Here is a 23,639-nt window from a genome sequence, read left to right as displayed (position 1 = left end):
GGGTAAGACACAGAAAGAAATTTCTGAACGAATAGGCTGTTCCCTGAGTGCTGTATCAAGGCACCTCAGTGGGAAGTCTGTGGGAAGGAAAAAGTGTGTCAGAAAACGCTGCACAACGAGAAGAGGTGACCGGACCCTGAGGAAGATTGTGGAGAAGGACCGATTTCAGACTTTGGGGGACCTGCGGAAGCAGTGGACTGAGTCTGGAGTAGAAACATCCAGAGCCACCGTGTACAGGCGTGTGCAGGAAATGGGCTACAGGTGCCACATTCCCCAGGTCAAGCCACTTTTGAACCAGAAACAGCGGCAGAAGCCCCTGACCTGGGCTACAGAGAAGCAGCACTGGACTGTTGCTCAGTGGTCCAAAGTACTTTTTTCGGATGAAAGCAAATTTTGCATGTCATTCGGAAATCAAGGTGCCAGAGTCTGGAGGAAGACTGGGAAGAGGGAAATGCCAAAATGCCTGAAGTCCAGTGTCAAGTACCCACAGTCAGTGATGGTCTGGGGTGCCATGTCAGCTGCTGGTGTTGGTCCACTGTGTTTTATCAAGGGCAGGGTCAATGCAGCTAGCTATCAGGAGATTTTGGAGCACCTCATGCTTCCATCTGCTGAAAAGCTTTATGGAGATCAAGATTTCATTTTTCAGCACGACCTGGCACCTGCTCACAGTGCCAAAACCACTGGTAAATGGTTTACTGACCATGGTATTACTGTGCTCAATTGGCCTGCCAACTCTCCTGACCTGAACCCCATAGAGAATCTGTGGGATATTGGGAAGAGAAAGTTGAGAGACGCAAGACCCAACACTCTGGATGAGCTTTAAGGCCGCTATCGAAGCATCCTGGGCCTCCATAACACCTCAGCAGTGCCACAGGCTGATTGCCTCCATGCCACGCCGCATTGAAGCAGTCATTTCTGCAAAAGGATTCCCGACCAAGTATTGAGTGCATAACTGAACATAATTATTTGAAGGTTGACTTTTTTGTATTAAAAACACTTTTCTTTTATTGGTCGGATGAAATATGCTAATTTTTTTAGATAGGAAATTTGGGTTTTTATGAGCTGTATGCCAAAATCATCAATATTAAAACAATAAAAGGCTTGAACTACTTCAGTTGGTGTGCAATGAATCTAAAATATATGAAAGTCTAATGTTTATCAGTACATTACAGAAAATAATGAACTTTATCACAATATGCTAATTTTTTCCGAAGGACCTGTAAAAAAGCAGCAAGCCCCTGTGGGAGCCAGTGTAGAGGATGTGAGTGGTAGTGGCCCTGATGTGATGTTGTAGTGTCATGGTGTTCTGTTGTTCTACCTCTGACTGTCGCTTCCTTGGGTCCAATGCAGTTAAAGTAAAGTACTGAAGAGTGAGGCCAAATTTAAACATAACAAAGTCTCTTTTATGTGAAACTTGGAATACATACAGCAGTAGGCTTTTATTGCAATACTTCTCTGGCACCAGCTGAGGAGTTATGATGGCAGGTTGGATGGCTGTGGTCTGCACTCAGATGATGCTGGCCTAATGATTGTTTAGTGATTAGTGGCTTGGCTGTAGTCCCTCACCTTGCAGCATTGTGTTTAGAGCTGTATCTCACCGATCACTCTGCTGTCTGGGATCTCAGGGCTTTACCTGAGGCTGTCCTTAGCTGCCCTTAGCTGTTATTCTGGCAGGAGAAGTATATCTGGTTCCTGAACTTCCCTCACAGGGAAAAAGTTTTGGTTCATGAGAGTGGGTGCTCCACAAGCTACTTCCTAAACTCCCTCGCTATCAGAACAGGACCTCTCTCGTCCCCTCTCCTCCTAGCACTCACTACACTAGAATTCCCTCTCCTGGCAGGAAGTTACCTCCCTTGTTGGATAAAATGACATGGTACATGTGAAGTACATAACATTACATATCATTGCATATAAAACATATAAAATGCATTTAACAGAGAGTAAAGGAGCACTCTACTGGTTATCTTCTGACATGGCATCAAAACATGTCCTGAGATAACACAACGTTTTTGTAAATTGGGACCTCCTTAGAACTAGGAGTCCAAACCACTTGGAAAAGCCTCCAAGCTCTGTCAAGTCTATATCACTTCCATGGACTTCCATAGTCTTCTTTGCTGCAGCGCTAGAAACAAAGACTGCCTGGATCACGGGAACGGTGGTGCTGGAACAATATGGGTCTGAACAAGTGAGTATTTCTTTCTTTTTTATTTTATATCATTCATTTTTGGGAGTCTCAGAAAACCCCTTTAATTTAGTTAGTAAAATTGCAAGAAATGTAACAGGAAAGCCATTTCAGCCTACGAATAGAACATAATTACATTATGTCTGTGGTCTTCTAGATCCCGGATATTGATGTAAGAAGTCTATTCTCCAATCTGGATGAGATCCTTTTGGTCCACGAATCATTTCTACAGGAACTAAAACAGGCAGAACATGACCCAGAGCATCAGCTTATTCTTATTGGTATGTTGAATGAAATCCTTGTCATGGTAAGATTATTATTGCATGTTAGTAATGAAGTAATGGACATTCTCTGGGTACATCTTTTTCAGGAAATGTCTTTCAGGAATTCAGCAAAGATATGGAAAGTGTGTATACTGTATATTGTTCTACATATACTAGATCCACATCACTGCTAAAACACTACCAAGACGTACATCTAGCTGAACTAATCAAGGATGCAATTCAATCACTCCCGTAAGTAGCATTATGGTTGTTTGTATGTTTCTTATCATGTAGGCAAATGTGTTGTGTAGGGTGGCATTTTGCTATGTCATTGCTTCATCAATGGTGGGTTTCTTCTGCTGGGACTATTGATCCTCAGAATGAAGACGCAGCAGTACTAGATAAAGGTTTCTTTCTGAGATAATTAAAAATATCAGACAACCCTTTCAAAATCATATACTCACCCCTTACTACAGTGCCATTCTCTGCGGCACTCCTCGTACTCCTGATCACTGCAGCCAATCACTGTCCTCAGCTGTAGATTGCTGAGGACAGTCAGATTGCGAGAATGGGGCTCCCTGAGTCTTCTATCTGATTAGAGCAGTAGTGTGTAAGGCAGACCACCGCTCCATTTACTTGTATGGGACTGACACAGTTTATGCAGTTTCTCCACAATTGGTCATGCATCATCCTCGAATTTTATCTTTTAAAGGGAGTCTGTTACCTCCAAAAGTGTAAGCATACCACCATGTAGGGTAGAAGCCCCGAAACATAACCATGCCTTTATTGTGAAAATCTGCTAATCTAATCCTGAGAAATTATTTTATTTAATTTTTTATGCAAATAAGTTTTTTTTTGGTGCACTGTGGATGGGGCTGCTCATTGTAATGCACCAAGCTTTTCCTGCATCATTGCCACTGGCCCTGAAATCTCATGTAACTGTCAATCAAACAATAGGGGATGACATTACTGGGAGAATAATGGTGCATAAGATTGAGCAGACCCCCTTATAGTGTATCAAAAACATTGCATAGAAAAACTTGCATAAAAAGAAAAAGAAAAATTTCTCAGGATTAGAGGATTGGATTTTTACAAGAAAGGAATGTTTATGTTTCACGGCACCTACCCTACATGGTGGTATACTTACTTTGAAACTGATTTTGCAGGTGACAAACTGCCTTTAAATTATCTTTCTTTCTTTGACATCTTCAGAATCTGGGTTTATTGTATAGTGCCTTAAAGATGTATTCCAGGATTTTAATATTGATGGCCTGTCCTCAGGATAGGAGCTTGTAGCTGCAGTGCTGGTCCTATTCAAGGGAATTCGAACAGCAGTGACCAGATCCATCCATTGCACAATGGAGGGAGCTTTGTAGTTTTGTAGCTGACTTCAGGTTCCGGAGCTACTCTGTTGGACCCCTGCCAATATGATATTGATGGCCTATTCTGAGGTTAGGTCATAAATAGTAAAATACTGGAATACCCCCAAAGGGATTTGGCCATTCATTTTCAGGCCTTGTCTCCTTCCTGGTCCTACACACAGGACCAGGACCAGTGGTTGGCATAAGAGGGCATTAGAGATGCCTTCTTTAGTTTTTTTGAAGCCACTCTGAGCCTTCAAAATGAAATAAAAATAACAGATGGACAACCTCTATAGTCCACTGAAGCATATTTTTTTTTTTAAATAAAATTTTGCTTAAACTTGTTTGTTATATAGCACTTCTAGAAGTCACGGCCTTATGCATTGTGATATAATCTACCATTTCCACTTGTATACACAAAGGAGTGAGTCATCATCACAATACACAGATCTCAGCTTCTACCTGGTCATACCTGTGCAACGTATCACCAAGTATCCATTGCTACTTAAGAATATCTTGAGCATAGACACAAATACCAAAGACACACAAGAGGCACTGCAGGGAGCCCTCAACACCATGAAGGAGGTGAATGTCAACATCAACGAAAACAAGAGGCGCAAAGAAGTTGGTGAGAAATGTTTTAGTGGAATGATGTTTGGCTGTTTAGTTTTGCTTTTATGTTTGAAGTACATTTCTGTATCTTTTAACATGTTAAAATCATTTTAGTGATCTACATTAACCTCAAAGTATTTACAAATGGAATACAGACATGAAGGAAGCACTCCTGAACCTACCGTTTAGTCGGTATGGCTAAACATACATTTGGGTTGGAATTTATGTACCAAATTTATTTAAAAGTAGCACGTCTTTTAATAAATTTGATGTATTTTGCACGGTCAGAATATGAAATCTATTCCAGCTATAAGCAGGCATAGATTTGTAGCAGAATTTGTATCATTTGCTGGCCTGAGTCTTAATGATTGGGCAGTCTAATGGGGAATACCACTTTAAAGTATAAAATACAGCACCTCAGCTTGTTTGAGGTGTCAAGTCTCTTCCTTCCTTGCATTTCCTATAGTCTATGGTTCTCTTTAAAAGAACATTGTCTAACTAAATATGACAGCAAATTCCATGTGCAAACCATTATCCTTTTATTTTGAACAGCAAGCAAGTACCTGCAATTAGACCAGCGGACTCTAAAAGAAAAGATGTCAACTCTGAGCACACACACCCTGACTAAGAAGTCTAGACGTTTAAGTCTGTTCCTAAAACAACAGACTGGCATGGTGCCAAAGGTAAGACTGTTCGCCATGTTTCAACAAACTCAAAGGGCTCATGTACACAAACGGTTTTTGCGTTCGGTATACGGGCCGTATTTTGATTCTGTATACGAAACAATTCATTTCAATGGGTCCGCAAAAGATACGGACATCACTCTGTGTGCTGTCCGCATCCGTTGCTCCATTTCGTGGCCTCGCAAAAATTATTATGCATGTCCTATTCTTGTCTGTTTTGCGGACAAGAATAGGCATTTCTATAATGGGCCTCCTGTTCCGTTCCGCAAAGTGTGGAAGGCACACGGGCGGCATCAGTTTTTTGCGCATCCGTAATTCGCGAACCGCAAAAAAATGCACGGTCGTGTGCATGAGCCCAAAGTATAAGGTTGTTTTCACATCTGCAGCAGTATTTTTTTTTTTGCGGGGCCACGGAGTGCTGTCTGCATTTTTTACGGCCCCATTGAAGTAAATGGGTCCACACCCGAGCTGCAAAAACTGTGCATGAGGCCTAACCCTTAGAGGACCCGGCAATTTTTGGAGAAGGGTCATTGATCCCAGGGAGTTATTCTGATTGCCAGATTGGGAAGGAATTATGTCTCCTAAAATAAGGAAAAGTGGCTTCCACCTCATGTCTTTTATTTTTTCCTTCATCTGCATCAACTTGCAGGATAACAGGCTGAACTGGATGGGCGGTTGTCTTTTTTCAGCCTTACAAACTATTGGGGTCATTTATCAAACTGGTGTAAATTAGAACTGGCTTAGTTGCCCACAGCAACCTATCAGATTCCACCTTTCATTTTTGACAGTGCCTTTGGAGAAAAAAAAGGTGGAATCTGATTGGTTGCTATGGGCAACTAAGCCAGTTCTACTTTACACCAGTTTGATAACTAACCCCATATGTTACTATGTTGCATTATTTATCTCACATGGTAAGCAAATAATGACAGAAATGCAAACTTGTTCTGCAAAATACATGCCCTCATATGGCTACTTCCATAGAAGTGAGGAAATGGAACGTATGGCTCTTTGAACACAGTAATGAAAAGCCAAAACATTTCTGTGTCATTAAGGCCTAAAATAGCTGCATCATTAAGTTGGTTTTCCAGGAGTACACTATTGATGATCTATCCTTAGTGGGTGGGAGTCCAATCCCCCTCTTCGAACTGTTTGAAGAGGTTGTGGTGCTCTGGCCTCCTCACAGCGCCATACATTGTATAGCGGCTGTACTTAATATTCCAGCCAGGCCCATTCACTTGAATTGGACTGAGTTGCAACGTCCAGTGAACATGACGTCCCTGGTCGTGTAAGAGGTAAGCTAAAACTCAAATTTTTCCTTGTGAGCGTGCCATTTGATCCTCATGTGGATTAGCCCCTTTGCAATTCAGTGGGTTCTCATATATATGGGTGCTCATATATTTTTTTTTTTCTTGGCAGAGAGAAGACAAGGAGTTTGACAATCTGTCTGATAAGTTTCATAGACTGGCAGCTGTGGTTAGCCAAATGGAAGAAAATGTTGTGTCATATGTGAAGAATGTGGAGGTAATGATTACCTGTAGAGAAGTGCCCCCTGTCAATCCATTTTTCTCTTTATTTCTCATGTGCGGTTGTCCTCTCCTGCAAGCTGTTCCGGCACAGAATGACTGGAATCTTCCGGACAAAAACTCTTGCGTGCAGCATCTTTGCTGGGTAGCGGCCGGATCTCTGCTGGACTCTACTGTAATCAATGGTGCCCGGCAGGCAGATGCCGGAACAGCCTGCCAGAGAACTCTGCCGCAGATGTGAAACTAGTCTCAGATGGGTTGGTGGCACAGACAAAAAATCAGCATAATAAACCCACAATTATGCTTTTATGCTTTAGATGTTTTTTTCAAGGCCAAAAACTAAAAGGGGGTGCAGTACACAGTATTAATACATGCATCCATAAAGGTGCGTAAGCCTGCCACTGGATTTAGAGGGCTCTTACCATCAATAATTTGATTTTCTACTGGTCACTACTGATTCCCACCGATAAATTATAGTTATTTCAATAAACCTCTTTAGAACAAAACATGGGGAGAGATTTATCAACAGTGGTGCAAAGGAAAACTGGCTTATTTGCTCCTAGCAACCAATCAGATTCCACCTTTGATTTTTAAGAGCTCCTTGGGAAACTGAAAGGTAGAATCTGATTGGTCGCTATGAGTAACTAAGCCAGCTTTCCTTTACACCAGTTTTTATACATCTCCATCATGGACTCAAAGTAGTAATAAAATGTAATGCAGATTTACTACATGAAAATTAATAAAACACATTTGTAATGTGTTTTGCACGAATGCTAATGACACGATAAAAAGTACTCTCTTTACGAGGGACACCTTGTCTACAGTTCAAATTCTGAAGTCTTTAGCCTCATGTCAACAGGCGAATTGCAGATCTGCTTTGCATGGTTTCATATTGGACCTTTGTGTACCTCCATTTTTTATGAAAGCACACAAGAGGCTTTTTTCTCAGGTTTAGGCCTCATGCACACGACCGTTGTGTGCATCCGTGGCCGTTGTGCCGTTTTCAGTTTTTTTTTCGCGGACCCATTGACTTTCAATGGGTCCGTGGAAAAATCGGAAAATGCACCGTTTTGCAGCCGCATCCGTGATCCGTGTTTCCTGGCCGTGAAAAAAATAGGATCTGTCCTTCCAGTCATTTGAGAGACAATTTGCTGACACACGGTTATTTTAGTGCTGCAATTTGTAAAAAAAAAACTCGAAGGAGGGTCACAGGCAAGTTGCAGACACACATGACTTGCATTGTGGTCTGTGATGAAAAAGTGATGTGCAACCTGCAACCAAACATCCAACAGTGTTGGATTTTTTGCAATGGTCACATCACAGTTGTGTCAGGTTGCATGTTGCGGCATGACTCCATAGACATTACATAAAATGCAACATGTCACTGTGTAGCCCCAGCCATAAGTTTGATTTCAGTCACGGCATGTAGCATGTCACAGTGCGACACCATTGACTATCATTACAAAAAATGCTGCGTGTCACACGTCGTCGTCGCCGTGTAGCCCTAGCCTTATGCACCATTTCCTTTCTGTATCACAGGAATATTTTCTTATCCAGCCTGAGACATATCCACTTGAGTACCTGCAAGGATCAGTCCATCCATTGAATGGCTACACAATAGAACTCTGCAACAGCATCTACTCAGCATTTGTAAGTAACCTACCGTGGAGTGTGGACATTCAGTCAATGGGGAGTAATCTGCTTCTCAAAGCAATAGCACATTTTAATATGTAATAACTGTGAAAAACGGTATCCTACCAGCATTAGGGCTCACACTTGAGAAAGGTTGAACTTGATGGACCCCTTTTTTCAACCTATTAACTATATAGCTTTGTATTATTTTTAGACAGTGGCCCACCATCTGTCTGGTCACTGTTCTACCCTCCTACTTTAACTCTACCAATACTGTTTTATTGTATTTTATTGAGTCCACAGGACATGAAAACTCCTTCTTCCCCAAACAAAATATGAACATATAAAGTTATGTGCAAAATAATAGCAGTCTTTTCTGCCCAAAACAGTAATAAAACACATTAGTGATGTGTTTTATTACTGTTTTGGGCAGAATAGATAATACAACATGGGAAAAAATTCATGACTAGGTGTAGCCAAGTAATGGGCAACCAACAGAATCAACAGTCATGACATGCTGCTAATTGGGTGTAATTAACTCAATAAATTAAAGGGGGGTGTTCAAATTTATAGTAGTGTCAAGCTCAATTAATGTGGTCATTCATTCTGTGAAGAATGGGTATCAATTATGGCTCTTATTTAAAGAAGGAGAGCAGCAAATGTTGTACCTGCTGGTTTTAGCCCTTGCTCAGTGAGCAAAATGGGCCGTTCTAGACATTGTACAGAAGAAGTAAGAACTTTGATCAAGAAGTTGATTGGAGAGGGGAAAACATATAAAGAAGTGCAGGAAATAATTGGCTGCTCAGCTGAAGTGATCTCCAATGCTTTAAAATGGCAAACAAAACCCGAAAAACGTGGTAGGAAAATAAATACTACCATCCGTGTAGATCATAGAATACCAAGAATGGCAAAGAAGCATCCAAGGATCAGCTCCAGGGAAATCAAAGAAGATCCTCAGATACCTGTGAGTACTGCAACAATCAGAAGATGCCTACATGAAGATAAACTGTTTGCAAGAAACCAGCGCAAAGTACCATTGCTGAGAACACGCTGACTGGCCTAAAGAGAAGTGGCGCAATATTCTATGGACAGATGAGAGCAAGATTGTTCTTATTGGGTCTAAAGGCCGCAGACAGTTTGTGAGATGACCTATAAACACTGAATTCAAGCCACAGTACACTTTGAAGACTGTAAAACATGGAGGTGCAAGGATAATGGTTTGAGGATGTTTCTCATACTCTCGAGTCGGGCCCATTTATCGCATACCTATTGGAAGAGGTCATGTTGCCTCATGCTAAAGAAGAAATACCCTTGAAATAGGTGTTTCAGCAGGACAACGACCCCAAACACACCAGCAAGCAGGCAACATCCTGGTTCCAGACCGACAGGATTGATGTTATGAAGTGGCCAGCCAAATCTCCAGACCTCAATCTGATTGAGAATTTGTGGAGTGACATCAAAAATGCTGTTTTTGATGCCAAACCCAAGAATGCAGAAGAACTGTGGAATGTCGTCCAGTCAGCTTGGGCTGGAATATCCGTTCGCAGGTGTCAGATGTTAGTTGACTCCACGCCACACAGATGTAAAGCAGTTATCAGAAATAAGGGTTTTACAACTAAATATTAGTTCAAGTGATTAACAGAAAAGCTAAATCGGTAAACAATTTTAAGTTTATAGTGGAAATATTCCAGTTGGTAACTGAAAATGCAAACACTGCTATTTTTCTGAAAAGCCTTCTGTTCCTTTTTTTATTTTCAGCTTAAAAATGTATATTTTGTTTATTTTTATTATTAGGGATTAAATGTATTTGGGATTTATTATTTGGGATTCAAAAAATGCTATTAAGAGGATTGATCTTTTTCTCAGTTGTTTTAAACACTGCTATTATTTGCACATAACTGTACCAGTGTACATTTTTCTTACCACTTCTCTGTTCTGTTTTTGTAGCCGTTTTTGCAAAAGTGCTTTGGTTGTCCCTTATGACTTAGCTTCTCTGTAAAAGATTATCATGTTTTTTAGCCTGTTTGATCAATAGAAAAGTGCCAATTTTTTAAGAACAACCATTATGACTGCACTTCCTGTCCTTACTTGTACAAAAATGGCCACCTCAACAAAATAGAAAATACCAATATCTTGCTAATTGCGATTGTTCTAACTTCTGATTTTATAGTATATGGTGAAAGTGTGAGCTATTGCATTCGCTTTGCTAATTGTAATGTTTAGCAGCTGTACTTAATTTTTTGTGTATGTAAATGGTTGCAATTGAGATGACTTTCCTATGCGCCTTGTTCTCGAAGCTCTGACATCACCTACTTCTTGCAGAAAAGAAAACTGCAAATGATGGTCCTGCAGCCTCTTACTAACCTTTCCGAGTGTTTAAGGGGACCCAAGAACTTGATCCGGAAGAGATTGGACAAACTTTTAGACTATGAGAACCTGGAGGAGAGGTACAGTGAAACTGGAAGGATGACGTGGGAAGAAGAGGACATTGTAAACAACTACAAGGCCATCCATTCAATGCTACTATCAGAGCTACCTAACTGCATTTTGCTGTCCTATCAGTTGCTTCACAATATTTTCCTCAGTTTCATTGCTGTGCAGAAAGATCTGGCTGCTCAAGCATGTTTTGCAGCAGAAGAACATGCTTCGCAGGTAAAAAAAAATATTATATATACATGCTCAGATATTGGCGAGGCAGAGTTGGACACAGGACAGCATGACTCTTCTGTACAGCATGCGCGCCCATTTGACTCTTCACAGGTCATTAGTTTACAGCATGTTAAATAGATTTTTAATAAGGGTAAGTTTGGAAAGATTGTAAGGTCATCTACTTTGGCGTAGAGGTGAATTATGGTGGTAAAATTGTGGTAACAAAGACTATAATAGGCAACAAAGCGAATTCTAAGATTTATGACTATATTCCTATTCATATCACCTGGAATATTTTCTATTTTCAGAAGTGCATATACTTTACAGTTCACCGATCCAAGATAAAAAAACACATTATGACCCCTTGCAGTAGTTATGTCCACATTGTGCCCTGTCACATTAGTTAAGACTACATTGTGCCCCCTGACATTAGTAATGCCCACATTATGCCCACTCACAGTAGTAATGCCCAGATTGTGTCCACATTGTGGACATAATTAATGTGAGGGATCACAATGTGGATATAATTACTGTGAGGGGGCACAATGTGTGCATTCCCACTTTTACTTCGTTTCTAAAAGGGGGCTTGCGACTATTTTACACCTAAAACAACCATAAAAATAATCATATGGTTATTATTAGTAGTTATGTTTTAAGTTATTCACCCATAACCCTAAGGGCACTGGGTAGGATTGGGTAAGTCCACATTATGCCTTACACTGAAATTATGCCCACATTGTGTTCCCTCGCTATAGTTAGCTCACATTGTGCCATAACTCACAGTATTAATGCCCACATGTGCCTCCTCACTGTAGTGAGCCCACATTGTGCCCTGTCTCAGTAGAAATGCCCACATTGTGCTTCCTCCACAGTAGTACTGCCCACATTGTGCCCCCTCACAGTAGTAATGCCCTCATTGTGGCCCCTGACAGTAGTAATGGCCACATTGTGCCCCCTAACTATAGTTAGCCCACATTGTGCCCCCTCACATTAGTAATGCCCAAATTTAGTCCCTTTCAGTAATGCTCCTACAGCTTCATTAATAAAGTAAAAACCAAAAGAAACACAAATTCTCACAAATACATTTCCCCGATGATCGTTTCCCAGCAGCAGATGCGGTCACATGCATCGCACTTCTGGGCTGTGTAGGAGGAGGGCTGATTCCTGGACCTGCATGTTCCTCCTACACAGCTCAGCCTAATCAACTGTTTAAAACCTCTATGCCCAGGGCACATGCCCCACTTGCCCCCACCTCGTTACTCCCTATGGTTTTAAATCGAAGAAATAGACCCCAATGGCAACTCCAAATTGGTCTTTTCTCCTGGACCTTTGGGGGCTCACTATGGCATTAAAGACTGCACCCACAAAAGGATCTTTTGGTGGGCCAGTCTGACCCTGGAATGATGGGAGAGATGATCCGTGTGAAAGAAGAAGAAGGATGGAAAAGGGAGAAGAGTAGGCAGACAGCAAATATTTGTACTCTTCTTGTATGGACATTACATATTGATTACTAGTGGTGTTGGATTTGATGTATTAGGGATTGTTGTAGAGATGATCTAAAGAACCATATGTAAGTATGCATTTTTTTTCATAAATTTGTATGTTATCTTTACTCACTATCACTAATCCATGAAATATTTAAAGCCCTTGTAATGCACTATAATATTGTTTTATAGATGCAGTGCCGTACAGTTCCAGAGGCCAATTTTAGGAGATGGGTTGAAAACTACATTTCCAATTCAACATCACTGCTCAATGAATTCACAAAGAAATTTGATGAAGAATTACCAGTCCCAGTACCACAGGTAAGCTCCAGCCTGGAAATTTTCTGCTTGCAAGGACTGTTTTTCTGTCAATGTAATTAGGAGTATTAAACCGTTTCTGTCATGAGAAAAATCGTTTTGTAGCTGACTGATATAGCGATGTGCTAATGTCAGCAGTACATAACAGTATGTTTTATAACTCCCTGCCTGCCGCCGTTCTCTTAAAATAAAGACTTAAAATATGGGGCATTGCTGCAGCACCTAGAGGCTCGGTCTACGCACCCTTTGGCATGCCTATGTACAGTTGATTGACGTCCGAGTTCTCCTCAGTATCACGTAAATCCTGCGCCTGCACCGTCCCGTTTAGTATTCGGCGCAGGAGCAGTGAGTGAAGGACGCGCTCCTGCTCCCTGTTTCCTCAATGCGCCTGCGCCGAAGGAAGGAAGCCGGCAGCAGGAGAGCGTCCTTCACTCACTGCGCCTGCGCCGAATACTAAACGGGACGGCTCAGAAGCGGGATTTACGGGACACTGAGGAGAACTCAATCAACTGTACACGGGTGTCCCAATGGGTGAGAAGACGGAGCCTCTAGGTGCTGCAGCAACGCCCCACTAGCCCCTAGAGGCTCATTAGCATATTATAAAAGTCTTTATTTTAAGAGAACGGCAGCAGGCAGGGAGTTATAAAGCACACTGTTATGTACTGCTGACATTAGCACATCGCTAATGTCAGTCAGCTACATAACGTTATTTCTCATGACAGAAACCCTTTAAATAATGATAGTATTAGTGACCTCACATGCAACTTTTTTTCTTGCATGTGTTTTCTATCATATACTCTGGGGAAGTTGTATAGCATTACTAGATGACACCAGTGGCAGTGTTTTACAGAGGGAAAGAGAGTTAAATTTGTGCCATGGGAACGCTGTGTAATGCCCTGAGAAGCTAGGCATGTAATATTATACCCTTAAATGCTTGGCCCCATTGTAAGTATTGGTATATGACAGCCACAATTCCCTTAGGACAGCTATAATGCCTTAGCCCCAATGGGTTAACATGGCAGTCAGGGGCCTAACAAAATCTGTCATGTCTACCTTAAAGGGGTTGTGTCACTTCAGCAAAAAGCATTTATTATGTAGAGGACGTTAATAGAAGGCACTTACTAATGTATTGTTAGTATCCATATTGCTTCCTTTCCTTTGTATTAATTTTTCTATCACATTATACACTGTTCGTTTCCAATCCAGCATCAGTGGTTGTGCTTGCACACTATAGGAAAAAGCGCTGGCCTCTCTGGTGGCTGGAACCGTGGGACCAAATAGGCTGGGGCTTTTTACTATAGTGTGCAAGCACGGCCACCGCTGCTGGATTGCAGGGTGGTCGTAACCATGGAAACGAGCAGAGTATAATGTGATGGGAAAATTAATCCAGCCAGCAAAAGAAGCAATATGGATAATAACAATACATTAATAGGTGGCTTGTATTAACTTCCTCTACATAAGAAATGCTATTTGCTTAAGTGACACAACCCCTTTAAGGCAGACGTGAGGAACTTTGTTAGACCCCTGAGTGCTAACCCACTGGGGCCAAGGCATTGCAGCTGTCCTAAGGGATCTGTGGCTGTCATATAACGAAACTTGTGATGGGGCAAAGCATTTAAGGGTATAATATTACATGCCTAGATTTACCTTTAAAGGGGTTGTCCAGGTTCTGCGCTGAACCGGACATATCCCCATTTTCACCCAGGCAGGCACCCTTCTCTTGCGCTGTATAGCGTAGGTCGAGGTTTTTTTTTGTTCACATTTTTCATTGCTAGGTGGAGGCTTCTGACTAGCAGTGTTTCCGGTGACGTCAGCAGCACTGATGGGTGGGCTTTTACAGGCTAGGGCAAAGCATACCTCCCAACTTTTGAAAAGAAGGAAGAGGGACATTATGTGCACCGCGCAAAGCGCGCCACAGCAAAGATTTTTAGCACTCTAACTCCGCCCAAAACATAACTAACCACCTAATCCCACCCAGTCCCCTAAATGTCCCCACATAGTAATTATTCCGCATGCCACCACACAGTAGTTATGCCAGCATTGTACCCCTTTCACAGTAGTTATGACCAGATATGTGCCAGTAGTTATCCTCCGATATGTGCCCCCTCACACTAGTTATGCTCCGATATGTGCCCCATCACAGTAGTTATGCTCACATTGTGCCCCCTCACAGTAGTTATGCTCACATTGTGCCCCCTCACAGTAGTTATGGCCAGATTTGTGGCTCTAACAGTAGCAATGCCCAGATATGTGCCCCCTCACAGTAGTTATGGCCAGATATGTGCCCCTCACAGTAGCGATGCTCAGATATGTGCCCCCTCACAGTATTTTTGCTCAGATAGGTGCCCCCTCACAGTAGTTATCCCAAGATACTGTATGTGCCCCCTCACAGTAGTTATACTCCGATATGTGCCCCCTCACAGTAGTTATGCCCACATTGTGCCCCCTCACAGTAGTTATGGCCAGATATGAGCACCCTCACAGTAGTTATGCCCAGAAAGGTGCCCCCTCATGGTACCTATGCCCAGATATGTTCCCCCTCATGGTACCTATGCCCAGATATGTTCCCCCTCATGGTACCTATGCCCAGATATGTTCCCCCTCATGGTACCTATGCCCAGATATGTGTCCTCTGACAATATGCCCAGTACCCGCTGACAGTAATATGCCCAGTAAAGTGCCCCCTTCACAGTCAGTAAAAAAAAAAAAAACCCCACATACTTACCTCGTTCCCCAGCAACACCAACAGCAGGAAACACAGAGCTTCAGGCTGGCCCTGCCCCCTGCTATGGAAGCATGGACAGGTGCCAGAAAGCGGGACAGCCACTGAAATCCGGGGCTGTCCCGCCGGCAGCTGGGACGGTTGGGAGGTATGCATTAGTGCCGGAAATGCTCTGATGCTCATGTCATGAGGGGCTGAGTGGGGGAAGAAGGGGATGTGCCCGGGTTAAGCTCTAAACCCGCACAACCCCTTTAAGTATTTGCAAGAGGTAATAGATTGGCTATCAATACTACACTGAGGGACAATAATGCTTTGGAATATTAAGTATTCCAAAGCTTTATACCAGTGATCAAATGAGGTTTCAAGTTCCACACGTGACCATTGAGGCCATGATTGGCTGCAGCGGTTCACATAAATGATGAGTGGAACGTGGGCCATTGGGGACAAGAGAAGCTAAAACCAGAGGAGTTGCGGAGTTGCATGGGACTGGCAGGACATTTAAAAAGTGAGTAAGGTTTTTTAATGACTTTATTGCTTTACTTTATCCCCTGCTCTCTGCCAAATAAGAAAAAAAAAATTGGAAAACCCATTTAAGACCCAAAATAGACCTCAAGGGACTAAACCTTCAAGCAAATGTGGTTGGAAAGTCAGCTCTAAAAGAAAACTCACCAGCGACCTCCCTGTCCAACTGCTTGCATAGATACATAGCTATAGTTCACCTGATTTAAGTGCTGTTTTTCTTTTGTTGATCCAAGATTCTATTCCCGAGTGATGTTACTTTCTTAATATGCAGATTAGGCCTTTGAGGGCATCACCATTGCTCTTGTTGCTCCCAAGCTCCTCTCATTTCTGTGACCTGCCCCTCCCTTGCTACTTTGCCACTGATGGCCTTGTCAAGCAAAGCAGTGAGGGAGGGTCTGGTCACAGAAATGAGTGTAGCTTGGGTGAATCAAGAGCAATGGTGACACCCTCATTGCACTAAAGGCCTACTTTGCATATTAAGAAAAAGTATTATATCCCAGGAACGGGATCATCATAAGAAAAACACAATTTTAATCAACTGAGCCACAGCTATGTGCCTACGCAAACAGATAGGGAGGTCGCTGGTGATGGATTAACTTTAAACATGTCTGAGAGAAACATACTGTATATCTATAAGACAAAAATAAAAGGGACATAATATAAAGTCAGACTAGAAAGGACCATGCGGTCTTTTTCTGCCATCGGTCTTCTATGTATCTATGACAAGTGTTGTAAATACTTAAATATTGCCCCATTTCTGCTTTCACCTATATTAGGAGCATATTCCAGCCATTGAACGGCAAATCCAGCAGCTATTGAAACGATACAGTCCAGAAAAGCTCTACCAGTTGATGAGCGCTGTGAAGGGCACCCGCGAAATGGAACTCACACTCCGTCATGGTGAGGTGGTGGCTGTCATCCAGCGTGGAGACACCAAGGGAAATAAAAACAGATGGCTTGTTGACACCGGAGGTACAGTTCAGAGACAGATTCTACAGTGATTTTGAAGCTGTTAAAGCTGTTTTATACTGTTTAAAGGGAACCTGTCATCAACTTTATGCTGACCTCACTGAGGGCAGCATAAATTAGTGACAGAAATGCGGATTTCAGCGGTGTGTCACCCATAAGCTAAAAGTAAGTGGTTGCCGAGATCCAGCATCATAATATTGCAGCACAGGCCTGGAAAAAGAGTCAAAACTACCCGAGAAGAGTCCTGGTTATTCCTAATCTCCTGCACTCTCACCTATCTGCTAATGATTGGCAGTTCTCTCCTAGACAGAAAGAGAGAAAACTAGGTAGAAGACTGTCAGTCATCAGCAGGTGGGCAGGGAGAGCAGGAATTTATGAATAACCAGGACTCTTCTCAGGTGGCTGTGACTCTTTTCCAGGCCCAGTCTGCAATGATTGTGATGTTGGTTCTCGGCAACCACTTACTTTTAACTTATAAATGACAGACCGCTGAAATCAACTCACCTCCCTACTTTATTCTGCCGTTAGTATGGGCAGTATAAAGCTGATGACAGGTTCCCAACTGTACATTATAAAAGTATTAGTGTTCACCAAGTAGAAGAGGTCCAATATAGAAATCTTCATGATGTTACTATGTTACAGTACAACAGTAGTATGCCTTCAATGTAGGCAGACCCCTAACTACTTTGGGGCGTGGGGAAGGGGGGGGGGGGGGGGGGGGGGCAGCACTGAACTCCTTCTTTCCGACCTGCAGCCACCACTAGGGGGACCTCAATGCAAGCTTCCATGGTAGTTGTATAAACTCCTATCAACTGTGCTCCCCCTAGTGGTGGCTTCAGGCAGGCTGCTTTGTACTAGAATGGAAGCAGGAGATTTATCAATGTATTCATGGCAGTTTGATTTAAATACATTGAGCTGTTCCAAATGTGTGCCATCAAATGATGATGAGGCCAGGGGGAACCTTTTTTTATTACACTTTGAGGGAGATTTATCAAACTGGTGTAAAGTAGAACTGGCTTAGTTGCCCATAGCAACCAATCATATTCCACATTTAATTTTTTACAGTTTCTTTGGAAAATAAAAAGTGGAATCGACTTTAGACCAGTTCTACTTTACACCAGTTTGATAAGTCTCCCCCTTTGTTTTTAATTAAAATGTCATGCGCTAAATACAAAAAATTAAAAAACAAAACAAAACAAAAACACATACATTCATCAGAAATCCGAGGCATTGCCTGGGAGTGCCTGACACACGCATACTGGGAAACTGGGTGGGGAGGAGGGGGACCATTGTATGTTTTGCTGTGGGGCCCTAAAAAAATATGCAGTACAGTACCCACTATTTTTACATACTTTTTAGGATATTTTTAGGATATGTTTTTACACTTTTTAAAATCCACTTTTGATTTTTTTTTTCTGTTGCATGAGAAACAACTTGGAAAAAAAAACAGAAAACCATTCAGAAGCCCCAAACATTTGAACATTATTGTAATTATGTAAATTAACAGTTCTAAATGTACAGTTAACTAACTCCTATATCTAAAACAGGGATGCACAACATTTTTTTGTCTGAGGGCTACATAAAATGTAACCACCGCCATGGGCTGGAATAAAAAGTATAGGGGTATAGTATGTATATTCCATAAATATCTAATGGGTGTGGGTTCCTCTGATTCTCACCTGTCAGGAGAGTCGTGGTTCCCATTCGGCTCTCCAGAGAGGAAGAGACCATACTTGTATGCCACTTTCTCTAATGTAGACTATGTAGAAACAGCCTAGCATTTCAGTTCACAAAGGTCAAAGGATCCTGTTCTCTTATTCTGACCACCCAGTGGACCACTAGTACTCAAACATGCCTGCTCCTGAGCTGTGTTATTTCTCTTATCTCTGAGTTGGAAGCTACATGTGAGCAGCCACCAGACTCAACCAGACATGTCTGTGTCCAGATTGTGGCGACGCAGAATGGCTCCTGGGCCTAAGGTTATGCACCCCTGTTCTCAAAGAAGACACTTTTGTGAGAAGGAATTGTTCATGGCTAGAGAAGAATACTCCCAGGTTCTCAACTCTCTAGCCATGTGTATAATAAGACAGAAGTAAGGCATGAAATTCTGTTTGATAAAATTACATTGGGCTATTTGGACCTTCTTGTTGCACATATGGCACTTGTGTGGTTCACTGTGATGCTGTGTTGCCATGTGGGTTGGCTGCATGTGTTTGCGTACTGGCTGCAGTTGACTTTTCCTGTGTATGCTGGTTGCTTGTGTGGGGCATGCTGGCTGCAGTGTTCAGTGGCTATGTGTGAACTGGTATGCTCTGTGTTCATGTAGGGTTATTGTTTCTCTGGTCTGTTTGTGTTTGATTACCAGGTGGTCAGGTGCTATCATTACCCAGCTATTTAGTTCTGTGAGCTGTGTGCCTGGGATGAGTCTGTCTCCAGGATTACTGTCTGTAGGGTGCACGCTCCTGACCTGGGTGGTTGCCTGTTATTTCATTGATGTCACTATGGCTTTGTCTAACTGTGAACGCCATGCTCCCCATTCCGCGGGGGTTCCAGCATATGTACTTTATTACTATGTGTCTGTCAATTTCACCATATCAAAGCTTGTCTGGGAATTGCTCCTATGTCTCTATGTGCAGCTTCCAGGCGTCTGTCTTTGTCTGCATGTACTGGTCTTCCTGGGTTTGCCATGTGTCCTGTATCTAGTTCTGCTTGGGTTCCTGACCCATGCAGGGGGTTGCTTGCATTCTGGTACTTGGTTTGTGTCTGAACAGTTTCCTGTGTTGCAGGTTGTTTGGTTACTGTTTGTTTGCCTATGTTCCTGTTTTGTTACATGCCTAGACTACTGGTGTCATGCACCAGTGTCTGTTGCCTTTCAGGTTTTTGGCCAAGTGTACCAGGACTATCCCAGGAGGTTGCAGTCTGGTTACTCCCCTGCGGCAAAGACCAAATCCCTGTTCAGGGGTTAAAGGGTAAAAAGCAGAGGAGCACTGGAATAACGCCCATAGGATTTGGCCCTAAGTTAAGCTGGTCACTTGGCCCAACGGTTCTACGTCTGCCGCTGTACCCTACCTGTTTGTCCAGGATTATGCCAGTTGTGATTGGTCATTACTTGTTAATAATGTACTCGTTTTGGCTCTGTGGTTTGTCCGTTTTCTGTATGCTCGTAGTGTGTTCTGGGGTTCTCTCGACCCCCTAGAACAGGATTAGGCAACCTACGGCACTCAAGCTTTTGTGAAACTACCCAGCATGCAGCATAATTCCTCTTCTCTTCTCAAAACTCTCATAGAAATGAATGGAGCATGCTGGGAATTGTAGTTTCACAACAGCTGGAGTGCCAAAGGTTCTGACCCCTGCCCTAGAACATGATATCCTTCACAGAATCTCAATAGCGGATGAAAATGCTTCAGTTTTGTCCCCATTCATTGTCAATGGGGACAAAACTGAACAAAACGGAGTGCACCAGAATGTATTCCGTTCTGTTTGATTGCGTCCCCATCGCGGACAGAATAACGCTGCAAGCAGCGTTTTTCTGTCTGCGATGTGGTGCAGAGAAAGACGAATCCGTCCTGACACACAATGTTAGTCAATGGGGACAGAATCGTTTTCTCTGACACAATAGAAAACGGATCCGTCCCCCATTGACTTTCAATGGAGTTCATGACGAATCCGTCATGGCTATTAAAGACCTAATACAACCGGATCAGTTCATGACGGATGCACGCGGTTGTATTATTGTAACGGAAGCATTTTTGCAGATCCACCAAAAACGCTAGTGTGAAAGTAGACTAACATGTTAGAAATGACGTCCAGCCAAGATCTACATTTTCTGTTTTCTCCTAGAGATTCACTTTATCTATAAAAAATTATAAAAACACGGTACAAAGAAAGAAGATTTATAGGTGAGATAGCTATTGGGCTAATGTACTTACCTTTCAACATTGAAGTATTTTCTTATATAGATTTTCTAGATTTTTGTTTATTTATCTCTTTAAAAATAAGAGTGCTTTCCCATTACATTTTGTTAAAAAAAAAAAAAAAAAACACATACCAGGGGCTCAGGTCTGTACATGGACCTCACTTCACAGTCTGCACAGTGTATGGGACACTTGTACCGCAGCTCTTTTAAAGGTGTCACATCAGTACAGATCCTTATGTAGCCTGAGAAGGATAATATTCACCTTTAGAATATGTCATTCCAAAGAGTGAAATATTGTTGTTATCACAAACGTCCAGCCTTGAAATGGTTAAAGTCCTTTATGAACCTTCTCAGTATAGAGGAAATGACCAGTTGTCGGTTCTGTTCGTCCCATCATTAATTATCATCTGACAGTTCTTTTCAAGTATATTTTTATGCTGCTGGTAACAGACACCTAACCCCAATAGATACCTGTCAGATGACACAAAGAGTTCACACTGGAGAAGGTCAGGCAGGTCTGGCACTGGTCTTTGATTTATAAGCCAATGATTTCAATAAAGGTCAGCGCATGTACGATGTGTGACAAGTGTCATATCGGCCCGCTGCCTTTGTTACTGTCATTTTTCATGGTCTATGGCAACAGTTCCTGTTTTTTTATCTTGGATCGGTGAACTGTAAAGTATATGCACTTCTGAAAATAGAAAATATTCCAGGTGATATGAATAGGAATATAGTCATAAATCTTAGAATTTCCTTTGTTGACCATCATAGTCTTTGTTACCACCATTTTACCACCATAATTCACCTCCACACCAAAGTAGATGACCTTACAATCTTTCCAAACATACCCTTATTAAAAATCCATTTCACATGCTGTAATCTAATGACCTGTGAAGAGTCAAGTGGGCGTGCATGCTGTACAAAAGAGTCATGCTGTCCTGTGTCCAACTCTGCCTCGCCAATCTTGATTGATATCCCCGCCCCAGCTGCTGTAGTTACCATTTGGCTTCCCCAAATGCTGTGCATGTGCAGTTCTGAAAGATGTACTGTGCCTAGCTTCATTAGAATGCACATTGCTGCACCGTGCATGCGCAGAAAGTACAAGGCAATGGCGCAGGCGTAAGTTTTACAGGAGCCTGGTGGTGCCTAGTGGCTGTCAGGATGTCATTCAAGAATGGAGAGGTGTGGTTGGACACAGGACTGTATGATTCTTCCTTACATAATTTTCACAGGCCATTAGCATACGATGCACATTGTGTTAAAAATAGATTTATATAGCTTTTGCTATATCTGGAAAAAAACAGGGTCATGTTTGCAAAGACTGCCGAGCCATCTATTATGGCATGGTTTGGGGTGGTAAGATGACCTAACAGGTTTCCTTTAAACGGATTGTCTTAAAAGGCCCAGTTCACACATCAGTGTTTTGGTCAGTAATTTCCATCTGTGATTGTGAACCAAAACCTTATTTCTGTGTAGGCTCCACTCCTAGTTTTCGCCCACTATCACTGATAGGAATCACTGACTAAACACTGACTTATTACCTAGGCCTAAGACACAGCGTCTTTCATATTGTTGTATTTGTGGCAATCAGCTGATTGCTGAGGGTTTGGGTCCTGGCGCCCGGGCAACAGATGATTACGCCAGGTGATAGGCCATCAATGTGTAGTCTAACCTCATGGACCCCAACCTAGTTGTGACAGGCTCTACAATAAAGGGGCCACAGATTTCCTGCAAACATCTCTGCCCTATGTTCTGCTGATCGGTTCAGGTCCTGGGGCTGAAATGCCCAAGGACCATACGCTGATAGCCTATCCTAAGGAAACCCTCTTTAAGAGTCATAATGATTCTATTCTATCAAATGTAGGTTGGTCATAACAGGCAAATTGGAAGAGTCTGCCAAAAGTTTCAAGTTTGCAGCGACTGCCCAACATTTTTAGACACAGTCCCGACAAATTTGGTCTGTGTCGAGCTGAAAATGGGTGGCTTTTATGTAAGGTGTAGGCCAGGGAACAGCAAACGCCAGCTGTTCAGCTCCCAGAATGATTAATTCACTTCTATGGGACTTAGCAGCCAAGCATGTTTGCATGCTAGGAGTTGTAGTTGGAGTGGCGAAGGTTGCTGATCCCTGTTGTAGGCTTTCCCAGGTGGGTGTGGGCATTCTAAGGGCAGAGACAGGGCTAATATGCCTCATATTTACTACCTGCAGTGTTGGTTAGTTTGCTGCTGCTCTAGTCCACCTGGTTAAGATGTAAACCTGACAGACCCATTATAAGTCAACTGATCCCAAAAATAAACCGTCATATATTTCCTTGATCGTGTAATGCTATCAGATGCCACCAGTGTAAACAGAGCTTTACCATTTAACATCCTTGCAAACTGTCATGGAGTCTACACTGGCTTCTAGGCTCAACGCATAAGGCTACTTTCACACTCGTGTTTGGTGCTGATCCCTCATGGATCTGCACAGACGGATCCATTAAGATAATACAACCGTCTGCATCTGTTCAGAACAGATCAGTTTGTAATATCTTTAACATAGCCAAGACGGATCTAGAACACCATTAAAGGTCAATGGAGGACGGATCCGTTTTCTATTGTGCCAGATTGTGTCATAGAAAATGGATACATCCCCATTGACTTGCATTGTGTGCCAGGACGGATCCGTTTGGCTCAGTTTTGTCAGACGGACACCAAAAAGCTGCAAGCCTCCAAAGCGGAACGGAGGCGGAACGGAGCCAAACTGATGCATTCTGAGCGGATCCTTTTCCATTCAGAATGCATTAGGGCAAAACTGATCCGTTTT

General features: G+C 42.5%; 1 protein-coding gene across 1 annotated transcript in view; it reads left to right on the top strand.

The window, feature by feature from the left end:
• The window catches only part of ARHGEF37 (Rho guanine nucleotide exchange factor 37), a 93,990-nt gene that overhangs the window by 52,451 nt on the left and 17,900 nt on the right, over nucleotides 1–23,639 (top strand). Inside the window, exons 5-13 of the mRNA XM_044280710.1 lie at nucleotides 2,340–2,463; nucleotides 2,553–2,697; nucleotides 4,229–4,434; nucleotides 4,971–5,101; nucleotides 6,518–6,622; nucleotides 8,164–8,274; nucleotides 10,579–10,908; nucleotides 12,582–12,710; nucleotides 16,728–16,923. Coding sequence (XP_044136645.1) covers nucleotides 2,340–2,463; nucleotides 2,553–2,697; nucleotides 4,229–4,434; nucleotides 4,971–5,101; nucleotides 6,518–6,622; nucleotides 8,164–8,274; nucleotides 10,579–10,908; nucleotides 12,582–12,710; nucleotides 16,728–16,923 — 1,477 coding nt within the window. The remainder of the gene's footprint in view (nucleotides 1–2,339; nucleotides 2,464–2,552; nucleotides 2,698–4,228; nucleotides 4,435–4,970; nucleotides 5,102–6,517; nucleotides 6,623–8,163; nucleotides 8,275–10,578; nucleotides 10,909–12,581; nucleotides 12,711–16,727; nucleotides 16,924–23,639) is intronic.

The sequence above is a fragment of the Bufo gargarizans genome, chromosome 2 (assembly GCF_014858855.1).
Source record: "Bufo gargarizans isolate SCDJY-AF-19 chromosome 2, ASM1485885v1, whole genome shotgun sequence".
Lineage (NCBI taxonomy): Eukaryota > Metazoa > Chordata > Amphibia > Anura > Bufonidae > Bufo > Bufo gargarizans.
Note: the sequence above shows the minus strand (reverse complement) of the source record. Positions and strands in the feature narration are given on the sequence as shown.